Source organism: Scyliorhinus torazame, chromosome 7, assembly GCF_047496885.1.
Source record: "Scyliorhinus torazame isolate Kashiwa2021f chromosome 7, sScyTor2.1, whole genome shotgun sequence".
In the NCBI taxonomy this organism is placed as follows: Eukaryota; Metazoa; Chordata; class Chondrichthyes; order Carcharhiniformes; family Scyliorhinidae; genus Scyliorhinus; species Scyliorhinus torazame.
The window spans coordinates 42,179,842-42,198,597 of record NC_092713.1 but is presented as its reverse complement, the minus strand read 5'-3'; the positions used below and the strand labels follow the sequence as shown (position 1 = coordinate 42,198,597).

At 42.9% G+C, this 18,756-nt stretch overlaps 1 protein-coding gene across 2 annotated transcripts in view; it reads right to left on the bottom strand.

Annotated features, from left to right (window-relative positions):
- The window catches only part of tie1 (tyrosine kinase with immunoglobulin-like and EGF-like domains 1), a 118,214-nt gene that overhangs the window by 42,516 nt on the left and 56,942 nt on the right, over positions 1 to 18,756 (bottom strand). Inside the window, exons 8-12 of one of the 2 annotated variants that reach the window (XM_072510606.1) lie at positions 11,056 to 11,201; positions 7,774 to 7,918; positions 5,252 to 5,413; positions 3,874 to 4,011; positions 3,175 to 3,462 (exon numbers count right to left, since the gene is read on the bottom strand). In XM_072510606.1, the coding sequence (XP_072366707.1) occupies positions 3,175 to 3,462; positions 3,874 to 4,011; positions 5,252 to 5,413; positions 7,774 to 7,918; positions 11,056 to 11,201 (879 nt within the window). The remainder of the gene's footprint in view (positions 1 to 3,174; positions 3,463 to 3,873; positions 4,012 to 5,251; positions 5,414 to 7,773; positions 7,919 to 11,055; positions 11,202 to 18,756) is intronic. The other variant, XM_072510607.1, reaches the window with a different exon arrangement.

Below are 18,756 nucleotides of genomic sequence, written 5' to 3'. Positions count from 1 at the left end.
CAACTCCTCAGATATTGAAGCAGTCCATGCCCACATATAGTAAGACATGAGCAACATTCTGCCTTGGACTGATAAGTGACAAGTAAATTTCAAACCGCATTAGTGTCAGGCAATGATCATCTCCAGCAAAAGAAAATGTAACCATATCCCATTCAATGCCAATACCATCACCAAATCTCCCACCATCAATATCCTGTGGCTCACCATTGACCAGAAACCTAACTGGACTAGACACTTGAGATAGTGGCTATAATAGAAGATCAGAGGCTGTGAATTCTGTAGCAAGTGACCCACCTACTGATTCCCCAAAGCCCGTGTACCATCTACAAGTCACAAGTCAGGGGTGTGCTGGAATACTCTCCACTTGCTTGGATACGTGCAGCTCCGACAACACTCGAGAAGTATGACATCAACCAGGAAAAATAAGCCGCTTATTGGCACTCCATCCACAACATCAAACATTCATTCCCTTCACCATTGGCACACAGTGACTGCAATGTGCACCATCTACAAGATGCAATTCACCAACTCCTCTTTAAGAGCACTTTCCGAACTCACATCCTCTACTGTATAGGGGGACAAGGGCAGCATAGACACAAAAGAATATGTCTGCACCCAAGTTCTCCTCCAATTCACACACCATCCTGACTTGAATATATATTGCAGTTCTTTTATTGGTGTTAAGTCAAAGTCCTTGACCCAGTGACAGCAGCACTGTGGGAATGTCTTCACCACTTGAACTTCAACGGTTCAAGAAGATAACTGATCGCTACCTTCTCAAAGGGAAATTTCATGAATGATTAAAAATAAGTACAAAATGCACAAAAGTTATGTTATCCCTTCAAAAGCGATCGTTTGATGGTTTGTAAATGTCATGAGTGAGTGTCCAAGGAGATCTACAAATTGAAAATCACATTGGTTTGGAAAATTCATTTAAAATTACAACATGCTGTTTTTATAAATATAAATTTAGAGTACCCAATTCATTTTTTCCAATTAAAGGGCAATTTAGCGTGGCCAATCCACCGACCCTGCACATCTTTTGGGTTGTGGGGGCAAAACCCACGCAAACACAGGGAGAATGTGCAAACTCCACACGGACAGTAACCCAGAGCCGGGATCGAACCTGGGACCTTGGTGCCGCGAGGCAGCAATGCTAACCACTGCGCCACTGTGCTGCCCTTACAACATTCTGAATCAAAATAGCAAAATACCATTGGTAGGGATATTCACCCACAGCAGTGGCACTGCCAGGGATCGGGCCCGGGGGTTGGGGGGGGGGGGGGGGGGGGTCAAAAGCAGGCCCTGCCTGAAAGGTGGGGGGGGGGGGGGGGAAGATTAGGGCAGCCTTCCAACATGGCACCCCGATCTGCGAGGAGCTTTCCTGCTGGCAAGCTTCAGCTCCCCAGCAGGAAATCACTCTAAGTGCATCCTCAGTATATAGAATCTCCCCGAGGCCCCCCAAAAAGTATGTCATCATGGAATAGAGGGTGTTTCCCGCAGCTGCAGGTGCCAAGAAACACCCCGCTAAACACGCCATCCAGCGGATTTTAACTCAAGTCCGATAAATCACACCCATGGTTTTCAAGCAGGAAAATAAGAAAACTATAGATGTTTTCCCATTGGTACCTTGACAGTACATATTACATATGAATAGAATAATAGCTCATATATGTTACTGCTCAATGTTGATGTGCAAGAACAAACTGTAATATTTCTTCAAAATGCTTAACATGTTAAATGCACAAATTCCATAAAAGTAATAATTCTTTCTGTTTAATTTTTTAAAAATTCAGCCCTCATTCTGCTCTTCCCAGGTGTGTGTGTACATACCTAGTCTCAGGTTGTTGTCTTTATGTCATACAAGCTTTCCAAGATTAGCTATGCAACCTGATTGCTGAATATACAGGTATATCTCTGAACTGCATTGTTGGAGACAGGGTTGCCGAGCAAGCACTTGGCCAATTTATCTGCCACACTGGGAATTGACAACTGATGCAATGGTACAGGCGGTCTTTCTAGATATATTGGGTACGAATCTACCTTCGAAGGGCGGATATACTTGCCTTGGAGGCAATGCAGCGAAGGTTCACTAAAAGAGTTCCTGGAGTGAGAGAGTTGTCCAATGATGTGAATCTGAGAAAATTGGGCCTCTACTCACTGGAGTTTAGAAGAATAAGAGGTGACCTCATTGAAACATGCAAGATTCTGAAGGCGCTTGACAGAGTAGATAAGGCAGTTTCCCTTGGCTGGGGAGTCTAAAACACAAGGGAGTGGCATGGACAGGGTCTCAGGGGTAAGGGCTCCACAGTTAGGACTTCATTTAGCCAGCCATGAATCTTCAGCGTTATTTACCCCAGTGAGTTGTAGATGCTTCATGTTTGAGTGTCTTGAGATTAATAGATCTGTGATCTCTCGGGGAATCAAGAGATTTGGGGAGCAGGCTAGAAAATGGAGTTGAAATATGATCTGCAATGATCATGTTGAAGGACAGATCAGGCTTGAGGGGCCGAATGGTCTACTCCTGCTCATGCTTCTGATGTTCTTACATACAAAATGAAGGAAATGCATGATGTTGTGGGTTAAATTACTAGGTTCAAATTTGCTCTTCCCAATGAGGCGAAAGAATTCTCTACTTGTGAGGCAAGCCTGAGCATTCCCAATGCAGCTCCTTGTGGATGTGGGCCCACTATATAAAGCTTACTCTATTCATCAATTCATAGCTATCTCAAAGGGACCATCAAATGGTGCAGACGAAGACTATGCTTCACGGGCTGGGGTTAAGGCATGTTTCTGGGGGTGAGTACAGAGAGCTTTACTCTGCATTTGGCTGTGCTCTATCTGACCTGAGAAGGGTTTAATGCTGACACCAGGCAAGAGTTGCATTTCCCTGGTGCTAACAATCCTCACCTTGATGAGCACAATAACAAAGATAAAGCTAAGAAGTAAGCGAGAAGAGTCCTTTAATGGCCAATCACCTGATTCCTCACTTTCACACGGTAAGGAGATAAATGAGGCTTTCGTTCTGTGCCATTATATCGTCATGCTACCCTAATGTTCATTTTTAAACATTTACAGGTCTCAATTGGTTAAATGTAGCTGGAAAATCCCCGCCTCATTTTCCAGGTTTGATTGTATGGAAAAATTAAAAAGCTGTCCAGTGTTCCAGATTACCTCCATCCACTTCCACCATGACTGACTCTGATGGTGGCCCAAAGCTGTCACAATGGTACACCATGACATCCACCTTATACGCGTTTCCAGGTTGTAGATTGGTTATCTGTGTGGATCGCACTGAGAGGGGCTGCACTCGAACCTCTCTCTTAATAGAATTGCCAGAGCCAGTGACTCGGACGACAAACCCACTTCCGGTCTCGTGATCTTTGGAGATGTTCCAGCTGACTGAGATGGTGTCCCTGCCCTCGGCCAAGGCCCGGTCAATCTTTGCCACCATGGTGGGCTCTGAAAAAAAAGGAGAGCAACAAAATACTGATGCATTTTGTGAATGGGAGGGCGCGATCATAGAATCCCTACATTCGGCCCATTGAGTCTGCACCGACCATCTGAAAGGGCAGCCTACCTAGGCCCACTTTCCTGCCCTCAGCTGCTAGTCAGCAGCACATCTGGGTTATCCAAGATGTCTTTCTTGCAGGGAAAGCTGTGTGTCGGGAACATGGAGTTTGAATATTGGGCCGTACTTGATGAGGGTTAGTTCTAGGCATAATGCACTATCACAGTATTCTGCAGGAGTGAACTGTCCACTTTAGCTACTGTGTACCCTATATATATAAGAACTTGCATTTGGAGATTTTATTTTGAGAGGCAGGTTAGTAACAGGCGCCCTTAATCAGGTAAACAGATCGAAAAGCTTACCTGGGCAATCAGTTTCCAAGATAGCATCAGGACCCGCAGGGCCCTCTCCTCCCTCTCCGGGACGAGTGAGCTGGACTCGAACCAGATAACTTGTCGAAGGTTTCAAATTCATCAGTGTGATCGGCTCGTTATTATCAACTGGAATAACGCAGACAAAACATTTCTTAATTTCAGCCGAGATGTTATCACATTCCAAGTATGTGGCATTGTTTTTTTTGTGAGCACTGTGGGGCACTTCTGCCTTTTTCAACAAATAGGAGTATGAAGGATTCCACTCCATCAGCAGCCAACCTCTGTGTGAGCTTCCATGCTGAACAATGCCCACAGCACTACTACTGACGTCACTGAGGTTCCTCAAGGAGAATAGCAAACTCGTAAACATGGTAGAGGTGAAGGAATGTGGGAGAGTGAGCAACATTCCCCTGCCGAAATCTGCAAACTGACATCTGCTGGCAGAAGTGACCAGACTTTAGCCACGTTTTATCATAGAATTTACAGTGCAGAAGGAGGCCATTCAACCCATCGAGTCTGTACCGGCCCTTGGAAAGAGCACCCTACTTTAGCCCCCACCGCCACCCTATCGCTGTAACCCAGTAACCCCACCTAACCTTTTTGGACACGAAGGACAATTTAGCATGGCCAATCTACCTAACCTGTACATCTTTGGACTGTGGGAGGAAACCGGAGCACCCGGAGGAAACCCACACAGACACGGGGAGAATGTGCAGACTCCGCACAGACAGTGATCCAAGCCGGGAATCAAACCTGGCACCCTGGAGCTGTGAAGCAATGGTGCTAAGCACTGTGTTCCGTGCCGCCCACAAAGTAACAACTCCGCCGGGACTCAAACCCGGAGCCTTTGAATGTCTTGTATCATTAACTAGAAGTCCAATGTGCTATCCATTGCGCCACAGAGCCAATGCTTTTAACACATGCGGAGGCTCCAATTGTCTCCCCCAGCCCTTTAACCTTTACTTACGCACAAACGCTCTCACGCATTGCTTATTTGCCCATTACATCTATATTTGGGTCTGTGAATGAATATATGAATGAAATGACCCAAGAAGTTAAAGTGATCTCATCACACAACTGCTCAGGTAGAATTTTCACCACTTGTCCCACAGCCAGCTCTCGAGAGGGAATATTTGGTTGCCGCAAATTTTAAAGGAAGTGTTAGCTGCAAACCTATAGCAGGCCACTGGGGGGCACTCCGTACCAGATGTTTTCTCTGCAAATACACTGTCAATTGGTCTAACGGTCGAGTGAAACTAGTCTCACGGAAAAGACCCTCTTAAATTGATAGCAACTTCTCACTGATTTATACAAGCTTCTATCCCTGACTGCTCCAACATCATACGTTTCTTTGACGTGACTTTACCTACTATTGAAGACCATTGTGCTTCACTGTCACTTGGCTTGTAGAGGAGTTTAACTGATTTCACTGGGCCGTCTCCAGTAAAGTTCACACTGTTTGGATCGACTTTTAGTTGCTTGCTTTTCTTTTCCAGGACTCTTGGTATGCTTATTGGGCTTGGAGGCGCTGGAATAACAATTGGGATTAATGGAGGAAAAAGTACTTGGAGATGATCCATTAGTGCAGCCAAAAACGATGTGTCAAAATGTAACTCCATTTAGTGGCACAAATGCCCAAAAGCAATTGCATTTAGATTAAGGTTTGGTTAAACTCACTCCAATTCAGACTCTGAGTATAGAGACTTTCTGCATTCCCACAAACGCTAAATACTGCAGCTGCTGGAAATCTGAGAGAAAAACAGAAAGTGCTGGGTGAACTCAGCAGGCCTGGCAGCATCTCTGGAGAGAGCAATTCAGTTAACGTTTCTATTCCATACGACCCATCTAGAGTTCGGCAGCAAGGGCCATATGGACTCCAAATGTCCACTGTCTTTCTCTCTCCAGAGATGCTGCTAGACCCGTTGAGTTTATCGAGCATTTTCTTGTTTTCTTTCACCATCTCAGTTTGCTAAGATCTGGAGTTCAGGGACAAAGTTTCCAACCAATAACTTTTCCCTCTATTCGTCCCCGTCATTCAAGAATTTGTGCGTCAAAGTTACAAGGATGTTACACAGCGTTGGCTTTCCCTTAAACTCAAGCAGCTCAATTGCTTCCACTAGAAAATCACTAAAACCACAAGACATTGAAAAGATTAAGGCCTCTCCATTTACGGCCCCCATTCCCCCTCAAAAGAAGCTCACAAATTCAGCGTTATTGTGCATGAAGATATAAGCTGGGCTCTTCCTCCGTTCAGATGTACCCAGCAATGAACCACAAACAGCAGGTTACAGATGTTGTGGGATCTTTCAGAGTTGGAAGCACTGGGGTTGTATTGCCAAAGCTTAACATCGGACGCGGGTCCGATGTTAAGCTTTGTCAGCAATTATCTGACACCGGCTGGCAGACCGGTTTTCTGGCAGGTTCCCACCGCCAGGCTATTTTGGAACATGCTGTTTCGTGGGTGAGACAGCCACCCACCCGCGGTTGACAGATAACCATTAGATATGATAAAGGAACTCTTCAGGTCTCTCTGCTGCCTCTGACTAGAATTTTTCAATTAGCAGATGGGTCCGCCACATGGTGACTGGCACGTGCACAGTGAAAGGAGGCAGCCCGCCAATGGTGGACTGGTGGTCAGATGGAGAGGCCGGCCAGCGTCCATATGGCTCGTTAAACCCAACCTCATTGTCACAATTAATAAATGGCTGTAGCTGCAGCCACTGGCTGCCTTACAGAGTATTTCCTCCTTCACATTGGCACTCTAGCAACTGTGGTCAGCTTTAATTTGGAACATTTTGAAAGGTGTTCAGAGGATACCTCTGTCTGTCTTGAGGCAACTGTAGTACATAGAACATACAGTGCAGAAGGAGGCCATTCGGCCCATCGAGTCCGCACCGACCCACTTAAGCCCTCACTTCCACCCTATCCCCGTAACCCAATAACCCCTCCTAACCTTTTTGGTCACTAAGGGCAGGTTATCATGGCCAATCCACCTAACCTGTACGTATTTGGACTGTGGGAGGAAACCGGGGCACCCGGAGGAAACCCACGCAGCCACGGGGGGAATGTGCAAACTCCACACAGACAGTGACCCAGCGACGAATCGAACCTGGGACCCTGGCGCTGTGAAGCCACAGTGCTATCCACTTGTGCTACCATGCTGCCCGAAAAAATATTCTTGTAGAACATGAAGGTACAGATAAGAGCTTTATTGGAAAGGTTTTTACTCAACCGGCTGTAAAGTTAGACTGCCCGTTTGCCTACGCAAACGGCCAATGACATCACCAGCATGTCACATGATTGGACTCTTAAAGTGAACTTGTTCCAACTCGGAACAAACATGAATACATAACAGCACCCTCTCTCTATCTTTCTCTCCTTCTCTATTGTGGCAAAGTTTAAAAGTTGGGGACAGACCATTCTGGAGAGATGTTAGGAAGCACTTCTACCCATTAAGGACGGTAGAGGTTTGGAACTCTCTCCAAACAAACGGCAATTGTTGCTAGATCAGTTCGTTTTAAATCTGAGATAGATAAAAGTTTTGTTAAGCACAGGTATTAAGGGATATGTGCCAAAGGCAGGTCTACGGAGCTAGGCCACAGATACTCCTTGATCTCGTTGAATGAATGGCAGAGCAGGTTTGAGAGGCTGAATAGCCTACTCCTGTTCCTATGTTCCAATCTCGATCTCTTACCTACAGCGACAGCACCCACCTCTGATGGTGAGGCTCCTGTGCTCTCAATACTGGAGGACCTCCTTAGTTGGATGGTGGGATGTGACCTGTAGCCACAAATAGGCCTGCAACATATTGTCCTATTTTAAATGACTCCTGTGTCAAATCAAATGTGAAAATCTAGGCCCAAAGGTTGACGTTTTTGGGTCTCCTACCTTTCACAATGACTTTGAATCGTCTCGAATCAGTGCCACTGGACGTACTGACTCTGCACTCCCACACACCTTCATCCTGGAAACTGATCTGTGGTAATTTGAATTCTGATGTGGTTATATTTCCTTGCATGATGGATTTTGTTGCCTGAGATGAAAATACAAGGTACAATGCAATTCATTTCAGATAATTTCTGACAATATGTTAACTCTTACTGACTTTTATCTGTGGTATAAAACAGACTTGCACATAATAACATTAGAAGCCATCTATATTCTACAATGGTAAGGAATGCCTTTGAGAATAAAGCTTCAAACACATGGCACTCAATAGACCTGGATCAATCTATGCTGCTGTGAACTCCTGCTATCTTCCTTAGGTAAATAGAGAAAAATATGAGAAATGTGTCCCTGGACTACAGTAATGTGAATCCTTGTGGAAAGCTGGAAACTGCCATGATGGTGTCCTAGGAGGAAGTAAGGTGTCGATCATCCAGGCGTACTTCTGAAAGCACATCAGGAGGTACACTATTGGGTGCAAGCTCGGAAAGATCAGGAATAACTCGGGCCTTAAAGGTACAAAATCATTAAAGTAAAAAACAAATCTAAACTCTGCAGTCCTGCCAAGTCCAGTCATGAATGGTAGTGGACAATTAAACAACTCACTGGAGGAGGAGACTCCACAAATATCCCCATCCTCAATGATGGGAGGAGCCCAGCACATCAGTGGAAAAGACAAGGTTGAAGAATTTGCAATAATCTTCAGGCAAAAATGCCGAGTGGATGATCCATCTCGGTCTCCTCCAGAGGTCCCCAGAATCACAGGTGTATGTCTTCAGCCAGTTCAATTCACTCCACGTGATATCAAGAAATGGCTGATGGCACTGTATGCTGTAAAGGCTATGGGCCCTGGTAATATCCCCGCAATAGTCCTGAAGACCTGTGCACCAGAACTTGCCATGCTCCTAGCCAAGCTGTTTCAGTACAGCTACAATACTGGCAATGTGGAAAATTGCTAACATTTACCCTGTGATGCGGAAAATTACCCAGGTGTTTCCTGTACACAAAAAACAGGACAAATCCAACACAGCCAATTACCGCCCCATCAGTCTACTCTCGATCATCAGTAAAGTGATGGAGGTAGTCATCAACATTGCTATCAAGCGGCACGTACTCAGCAATAACCTGCTCACGGACGCTCAGTTTGGGTTCCACCAGGGTCACTCAGCTCCTGACCTCACGACAGCCTTGGTTCAAACATGGACAAAAAGAGGTGAACTCCAGAGGTGAGGTGAGAGTGACTGGCCTTGATATCAATGCAGTATTTGACCAAGTGTGGCACCAAGGAGTCCTATCAAATCTAGAATCAATGGGAATCAGTGGGAAAAGTCTCCGCTGTTTGGTGTCATACCTGGCACAAAGGAAGATGATTGTGTTGGTTGGAGATCAATGTCGGCTCCAGGACATCACTGCAGGAATTCTTCAGGATAGTGTCATAGGCCCAACCATCTCAGCTCCTTCATCAGTGACCTTCCCTCTACCATAATGCTCAGCACCATTCACGGCTCCTCAGATACTGAAGCAGTCCATGTCCAAATGCAGCAAGACCTGGACAATATCCAGACTTCGACTGACATGTTGCAAGTCACAATCGGGTCACACACAAGTGCCGGCCAATAACCATCTCCTACAAGAGAGGATCTAACCATCGCCCCTCGACATTCAGTGGTTTTACTATCACTGAATCCCCCACAATCAACACCCTGGAGGTTACCATTGATCAGAAACTGAATTGGACTAGCCATATAAATACCGTGGCTACCAGAACACATCAAAGGCTATGAATCGTGGCGAGTATCTCACCTCCTGACTCCTCAAAGCCAGTCCACAATCTGCAAGGCTCAAGTCAGGAGTGCAATGGAATACTCTCCACTTGCCTGGATGAGTGCAACTCCAAATCACTCAGGAAGCTCTACACCATCCAGGACAAAGCGACCCGCTTGATAGCTACTCCTTCCATCAACAGTCACTCTCTCCACCATCGACGCACAGTAGGAGCAGTGTGTACCATCGACAAGATGCACTGCAGGAACTCACCTAGGTTCCTTAAACAGCACCTTCCAAACCCACAACCACAACCATCTAGAAGGGCAGGAGCAGCAGATACCTGTGAACCCCACCCTCTGGAGGTTCCCCTCCAAGTCACTCACCACCCTGACTTGGAAATAGGTCACTGTTCCTTCACTGTCGCTTGGTCAAAATCCTTGAACTCCCTCCCCAACAGCACTGTGGGTGTACTTACACCTCAGCAACTGCATTGGTTCAAGAAGGCAGCTCACCATTACCTTCTGAAGGCCAACTAGGGGTGGGCAATAAATGCTGGCCTAGCCAACGACACCTACATCCTGTAAAAATGAATTGAAAAATGTGTCACTAAGTGTTTATTTGGGGGAAAGAGTGGGTGAGTGGGAAAAATCGTAGAGCTCCACTCCAGATCAAGCACGATGGATTGAACAGCCTCCATCCATTCCTTTGCTACTTCTAGGCTTGACTATTCCAATGCACATGCTTCCCATATTCTACCCTCAACTGGAGATCATCCAAAAGTCTGCTGTCTCTGTCCTAATTGTGTACAACTCATGTGTTTCACTCTATGATCAATCAGCTGTGTTTACAGCTATTGTGTGTCGCACCCACCGATCATAATGTTGTGTTCAGGGTTTGCAGACCATTCCCCCACAATCAATGGGGATTGATCATTCCCCCACAAGCTTATGTGGATCACAGACCTCTCCCTGACGGTCACATTGCTGTGTACAACCCACAAGCCATTTTCTTCCAGTCGCCTTTCTGCATGCAGAGATAACAGGCCTCCAGCCCATATCACACTCCGGTTGCTGTTTGTACAGTTCTACAGGTCTCTCCGCTGAGGTCATGGCTCTGTAGGCGCAGCCCTTGTTTTCCCTCTTTTGATTATACTATCTTGTGCATACTACAGAAACCCTACAACGTCATAAATATGAGGTTGGAGTGAGATGATGTCAGGGGAGAGGAGCATAAACTCATTGACCTGTTGGGCTGAACGGTCAGTTTCTGTGCTGTAAAATTCCATAAAATTCCACATAACACAATGGATGCAGGAATTCCTGTTAATGGCAATGGTGTGGAATAATGTCCTTCAGCATTGATCCTATAAATACAAAACATTGACGATAACAATCTCTTGGACTGCAGCGTGACTTCAGAAGCCTAAATCAGCTGGGAAACACCCCTTGGGAGACTCACCATCACAATTTCTCCCCTAGCTTTGCGGATCTGAATCTCCCTGTCGACGGGCAGTGGTTTTGCTGAGGCAGAGCATTTCATCAATGGACTCGAGTTCAGGTTTAGTTCAACTTCTGTGAATGTGTCCACTATCTTTGGGATGTGATCTGGAGGGAAACATATCAATAGAAATGACTGAATGTTACTAAAATATTACTATATAGCTTATTAAGTACTGAATAGTCTACAAGTATACAATATAACATTGTGGAGACCCTCACCGCCAATGTTACCAGCACCTTCTAAATTCCTATACTGTTGCAACCACTATTGGTGGCACAGTGGTTAACACTGCTACCTCACCGGGCAGCACAGTGGTGCAGTGGTTAGCACTGCTGCCTCACGGCGCAGAGGTCCCAGGTTCTATCCCGGCTCTGGGTCACTGTCCATGTGGAGTTTGCACATTCTCCCCGTGTTTGCGTGGGTTTCGCCCCCACAACCCAAAGATGTGCAGGGTAGGTGGATTGAACATGCTAAATGTAATGAAATGAAATGAAAATCGCTTATTGTCACAAGTAGGCTTCAATGAAGTTACTGTGAAAAGCCCCTAGTCGCCACATTCCGGCACCTGTTCGGGGAGGCTGGTATGGGAATTGAACCATGCTGCTGGCCTGCTTTAAAAGCCAGCGATTTAGCCCAGTGTGCTAAACCAGCCCCTTAATTGGAAAAAATTAATTGGGTACTCTAAATATATATAAAAAAACACTGCTACCTCACAGCACCAGGGACCCGGGTTCAATTCCGGCCTTGGGTGACTGTGTGGAGTTTGCATGCTCTCCCTGCGTCTGCGTGGGCTTTCTTCGGGTGCTCCGGTTTTCTCCCACATTCCAGAGATGTGCAGGTTAAGTGGGGTTCCGGATAGAGGGTGGGGAAGTGGGCCTAGGTAGGGTGGAGGAGTGGGACGAGGTAGAGTGCTCTTTCGGAGTGTCGGTGCAGATTCAATTAGCCAAACATGGCCTCCTTCTGCACTGTAGGGATTCTATTAGATTCTTTTTGATTGGATACTGTCTCTAGCATTATTACAATAATCTACATTTACTTTTCATCCTTGGGATATGGTTGTCCAATGCTCGCTGATTTGGCAGTGGACCACTGAGCAGTTTGATACAACTGAATGGCTTAATATCACAATTCAAGGTAGTTTCAAGTCAACCATGATTATTTGGGAATGAAGTTACACCTAGGTCATACTGTGTAAGGACAGCAGGTTTCCTACACTAAAGGACTTCATGGATATTTAGGGCTAATTCAACAGCTTTATCACCACTTTTACTAATACCAGATTTTTATGTCCAGTTTTGAGATTTGAGGTAACATTCTCCTGAATTGTTTGTTGATGCCTCTGGGTTACTATTCGAGTAACATAAGCACTATATTACTGTAGCTACTTTCATCAACAGATCTGCAGTAATCACAACCACCACAAAGCATTTATGTCCTGCATTAAATCACCTAATCAGGAGAAAATGTTGATCAACTTTTACCCGTGTAGAGATCTACCATGCGGATCTAGTGAAGACTTGCAACACTAAAACTCAGTAGAAATTTGAGTCAAAAGTCGCGGATGCAAATAAGAATTTTTTATTACCTCTACTTGATTACAATTGAGAGAAACTTAAATCTATTCTCAATAAAGTCCGGCTAGCAAAGGACTTAAAGAGAAGTAACTTATAAACAATTTAACTTTCAAAATAATACAGAAATGGTTTCTTCCTTACGGCAAAACAGCTTGCATGAAATTCAAGAGCTAGAGTGGACAAATGAAAATATGAAAATAGAGATAGTGAATAGTTAGATCAAAGTATAGAATGATCCCGGAATAACGATGGCCATGCAGACAATCATGTTTAAGGAGAATTTTATCAGTCTGAAGCCATCTGTCTACACCTCTATGTTTTCCTAATTGGTTTGGGTGAGAATCAAATACATTTGATTCGATGGTTAACTGCCAATCCTAATGTGCAACATAAGTTCTGAATGTTTCATGTTTGAATATTTGTGTATGCTATGGAATGCGATTTTGTGCTATTATCAAAACTGTTTTTTATTAGTTTTCTGCTGACTTTGCTTTATCCACATTCTGGACAATGGTGCCTTCATATTGCTATGGTGCTTACTTGACCTTGATCTTGATTACTGATACACCTTATTTCGTAATGTCAAACTGACTTTGAAAATCTGTTCATTAGGCCAATAGCTTGTTCATTTTGTCAGCAAAAATGTTGTTTTAATCTACAATTAGTTTGTGCATGTGTCAGGCTTTTGTGCTTCTGTTGAAGTTATGTGTTTTGTCATGGCCTGAGGTTATGAGTACTGAAATCCTTATTTTAAAATGGGTATTAAAACTGGGCTTTAATACTTACATTAAAATAGCCTTTTTACCTATCAGATCTATCAGAAAAGAGTTGATCACCTTCAGTATGTCCTTTGATAAATCAAAAGATTAAGTGAGATATATCACAATAAGATAAAATGAAAGAGTAAATGTGATAGGATAGGTAAAAGCGTGAAGAAGAACTCAATTCATATTGTCATTGCAGTTTTCAACAATAGAGTGGGCAAGCTTTGCATTACAAGCGTTACAGCAAAAATTGTTATAATTCTTAAAGAATCGTTATTATAAAATAACATTAATCAATTAATCAAATTTGATTCTACTGATTCAGTATTAATCTATTCGCAATATGTTAATAATAATCAAAATAATTGATTAATCAGTAACATTTCAGCAATAATATTGCAGTTCTATTTCATCTAATGGTGGTGCAGTAGGGTTAGTGTGAATCATTCTGACTGTTGGGCCCTTGCGTTTAGTGAATAGTTGTTTAATGCATTTGATCACCAGGAACGTCATGTAAATAATGAATCCTGCTACACAGAAGGAAAATATTATTCTTACTGTGGACATTCCTGTGGGTCCCAACCACCCGCAAGGTTTCTCCCAGATAGTGGTATCTGAGGGTGAGTCAAGTTTCTTGATTTCCTTTTGAATGTGGTCTGCCAGATCTTTAACTTCCTTTGAGTTATCTGGAATAAAGGTGCAACACTCCGCACCAATCAGGGCGCAGGTGCCACCTTTTTCGGCTAGCTAGTCATGTGCCATTCGATTTTGTAATGCCATGTTCGAATTGTTCGCATTTCGTCAGAAATTTTATCTAGGGCAGTGGCGGTGTAATCGGCTACGTTTTGTATGATGGTTGTTATTTTATTCAATTCATTGGCCAGCCTTACTTCCCAATAGAAAGGAATACTTTTGGCATAAATTGCGTCTCGTAAGGTTATGGCATGTTTATTTCTTCGAGTGGTTGTTTCTGAAACATAAGGGAGATGAGGAAGATGACGGGTGGCAGGTACTATGTATCCTAAATAGCAAGATCCTGGCCAGTATTTTGGGAGCCAGGAATATGCTTTGTCATTACAAATAAAATAAGTTCCATAATAAATTAAGAAAGCAAATGCAATATTGTCATTCATCTCAAGAGGCTTGGAATATAAAAACAGGGATGTACTTCTGAAGCTTTATAAAGCATTAGTTAGGCCCCATTTAGAATACTGTGAGCAATTTTGGGCCCCACACCTCAGGAAGGACATGCTGGCACTGGAGCGGGCCCAGCGGAGATTCACACGGATGATCCCAGGAATGGTAGGCCTAACATACGATGAACATCTGAGGATCCTGGGATTATATTCTTTGGAGTTTAGGAGGTTGAGGGGAGATCTAATAGAAACTTACAAGATAATGAATGGCTTAGATAGGGTGGGCGTAGGGAAGTTGTTTCCATTAGCAGGGGAGACTAGGACACGGGGGCACAGCCTTAGAATAAAAGGGAGTCACTTTAGAACAGAGATGAGGAGAAATTTCTTCAGCCAGAGAGTGGTGGGTCTGTGGAATTCATTGCCACAGAGGGCGGTGGAGGGCGGGACGTTGAGTGTCTTTAAGACAGAAGTTGATAAATTCTTGATTTCTCGAGAGAGAGCGGGCAAATGGAGTTGAAATCAGCCATGATTGAATGGTGGAGTGGACCCGATGGGCCGAATGGCCTTACTTCCGCTCCTATGTCTTATGGTCTTATAAGCAGAATATGAGTAAATATCTTCTAAGTACCATAGGTCTGAGAATGTTTTATTATTTGTGATGTTATATATGCCTGTTATTATTGAGGATCGTTCAGTTCTTTGTTTTACATTATTGGTACATTTATAGACTGTGTTAACATCTAAATAATTAGTACAAACACGATGGCCCATTTCCAGCCCTTTAGAGTGATTACTAGTGAGGCATATTGATCCTTCTTGTTTAATATTAGTTGAAAGGCTAATATATTTAGGATTTAGGGTTATATTTAAGTTGGTGCCATCCTGAAAAGGTATTTAGTGGCTAGACTGCAGATTTCCATAAGTTAATAAATTTCTTTAGATAAATCTTGTACCTTCCTTTTTCACATGAATATGCTCCAGAACAAACCACTGCAGAGCGAGGGACACTCTAATAGATGTACCATTCTGCTGTTTCTGAAGCATTAAAGGGGATAGTTAGGAAGGGAATACCTTCTCCTGAGTTAGTAGGGGTTGCAATGCATACCAATTGGAAATGTTGAAATTTTTAGCATATATCTTAGATGTGTAAAGGAATGTATTCTCATTCAGTTCTGGTACAACATTTACAAAGCCAATAAATAACTGAAAATGAATATTACGGCAAACATTTTTACAGATCTTAATATTTATACGCGCGCTTCACATGTGATACATGGATCCAAATTTTCTTTCCTTCGTATTGCTTAAAACATTGATATACTGCTTAAAAACTGATATCATGATTTCATAATTCAGTGATAAACAATTAATAATAATAATTTCATGTATACAAATAAAATAATTATACAGTAAAATAACTGAAGTTGAGTATATGATTTAGTAATAATTGGTAAAATGATTATCAAAATTGATTATGTAATTCAGTAATAAATGAATAATAATGCAGTAAATAATAGTTCAACAGAAACTTTACATTTCGATGTTATAGGCTAGTGGTGCATATGAATTAATATGAACCATGTGGATCGGTGAAGCACTATGGGTAGGCATGCATTAGCCAAAGTATCTGATCAGCAACATTAGTGGGTAAATGATAAGTCCAAATATGCAAAGTAGGAAAAGTCCCTGAATGATGTTAATTCCTGTGCCACACAACCAATTGGAAAGCCAACCCCAAAGAGTGTAATCAAAAGGTTGGTCAAGTTTTTTAAACTTTGTATTGGGTGTGAATTGCCAAGTCTTTGACATCTTCTGGATTACACACAAAAGCCTGTTGAAAGGGTTAATTTTCCTGCAGAAACAAAAAGGGGCGTATAGCTTGGAATGATGCCATTCGCATCTTTCGCAAACGTTTTTTTTATATGTCACTCAAATGGGCTGGGAGTAAAAGTTGGATTTCTGCCAAATTACTGCTTATCAATTGTCTTAGAACAGTATGCTCTTGAAACATAGACTTGCTTTTAATCATAGTTTTTTTTTGTAAAACAGCTTCCACATTGTCTGAAGTTTTAATTTCTAAGCTAATTTTAAACATTTATTTTAACATATCAAACACAATAACTTATTGAAAAAATGACAACCAATCTTGCGCTGAATGAACTTGGTTTTCTGTAAATGAATTTGTTGGCTCTGTTAAAGAAAGCACAGCTAACAAGATTTGTTAATTTCATAAATTAATAAAGCAACATTCAAAATAATGACAGTTTTCTCAAGTTAACAGTTCTTGGCAACTTTTTGGTGATACGTGACTTAGGGAGTATCCCTGTAGCCAGGAGGCGGGCCTTCATCGTAGGAGTCTAGTTTGTAATCATGAAATCTGAAATTCGCAAAATGGCCGTCTTCAACACGAGAAAGGAATTTCATATCTTTTCTGGAATTCTTTTTCAAAGTGAGTACAGGGGTTGGATTTGCCATTAACGGAGGAGGAGAAGCAACGATTGATGTGCTATTTTTAGCAGTTGCTGTTTCGGACTGGGACTGAGGTTTGGGTAGGATCAAGTTTAAAGACAGTTCTGGTCTTAAACCAGTGACAAAATGGGTTTTAGGTGACAGATCTTTTAAATGGTTTAAAACCCAGACTATTGTCTTTATTACTTCAACTCCAAGCTGTTTGGTGCTTAATGGGCCAAGCCATACTACACTTTGTTTGCCACTAGGCTCGTTGCTCAACGGAATAGGCTTTTCTTGTTTAAAAATCTCACAGTCTGTTAAAGCATGAGAGGCTTTTGGATCGGGGCCAGTAGCATTTCTTGGTTGGTTTCAGAGTAAGATATGGGTTTGTTCTGGGGTAAAAGGGTCCTTGAACCTGGAACGGACAGATAGTCCATTCGGCCAGACTCCCCCTGTGGAACTTCAGTCAGTGTATTCATTGTTTTCATGTCAGTAGCAGCTTGCAATAATGCAGGATTTGATTTAGATATCATTGGTACATCTTGGGCCTTAGTTAAAATCATTTCAACTCTTCCCATTGGTGGCGCTGTTAATTTGTCTGTCAGTAATTTGTTATGACATTTCATGGTGTCCATGTCACTTTTCAGACTACATTTTTCCTCAAGTAACTGGCAATTTTGATTTTTAAGACCATCATTTTCTGATATTAACTGTTGAAGTTTGGATTCTGAGTCAGTATTTCTCTTTTGGAGTTCAGCCGTTTTTCGGATAGATGTCTTTGGGTCTTCCGCCCTTCTGGACTTTCGTCGGTCTTCCGATTTCCTCCGACTCTGCATCCCATGTGCCAACTGCGCCAAATGTAGAGATCTACCATGCGGATCTAGTGAAGTCTTGCAACACTAAAACTCAGTAGAAATTTGAGTTAAACGTCTCGGATGCAAATAGGAAACTTCTATTGCCTCTACTTGATGGCTTCAGACTGATAAAATTCTCCATAAACATGAGTTTTAGTGTTGCAAGACTTCACTAGATCCGCATGGTAGATCTCCGGCTAAGACTGGGGTAAGAAAATATGTTTTTCACCCATTAAAAGTCTTAAAGCCGCATCAAATAGTTCATCGACCCCTTAGAAAGGACCTTTTTCAGAAGGTGTTATTCAATCGGGTGCCGGTCGTTTAAGCTAAAAATAACACGTGGCTGAAAGGTAAATAGTCGCGGTAGTGTACCAAAGATTACACATAACGTGGTTGACGACCAAAAAATTGGGTGTAAGGCTGAGTTTATGGTGGACATGAATCCTAAAATAGATTCAGAACCTTCAAAAGGTAGAGAACAACTTCCCACAACTTCAAGGGGAGGTTGCGCTGTACCAGATGTCTCTGTTGACGATTGGGAGATATTGGGAGATCTTAGATCTTTGATTTATAGACATTTTGATTGTGCTACAAAAATTGAATCAAAATATGATACCCCTAAAGGACAGTGGTCCCTTGACAACATCATAAAGGTTTTGGAAAAAGCCACACGATTGACCAAAAAGAAACCTATGAAATGGTCTTTTGCACCGTGTAATTATCTTATCTAACACCAGGAGAAGGGGTGCCTTAATTAGCAACTTCATAAAATATTTAAGATATTCACACTATTTCTCCCTCAAAAGTATTCAACAATCCAGCTTCCCTCAGTGGGTGTATCGAAGGAATGGGTGGGCTGTACCATCAGAAAGGTCCCAAC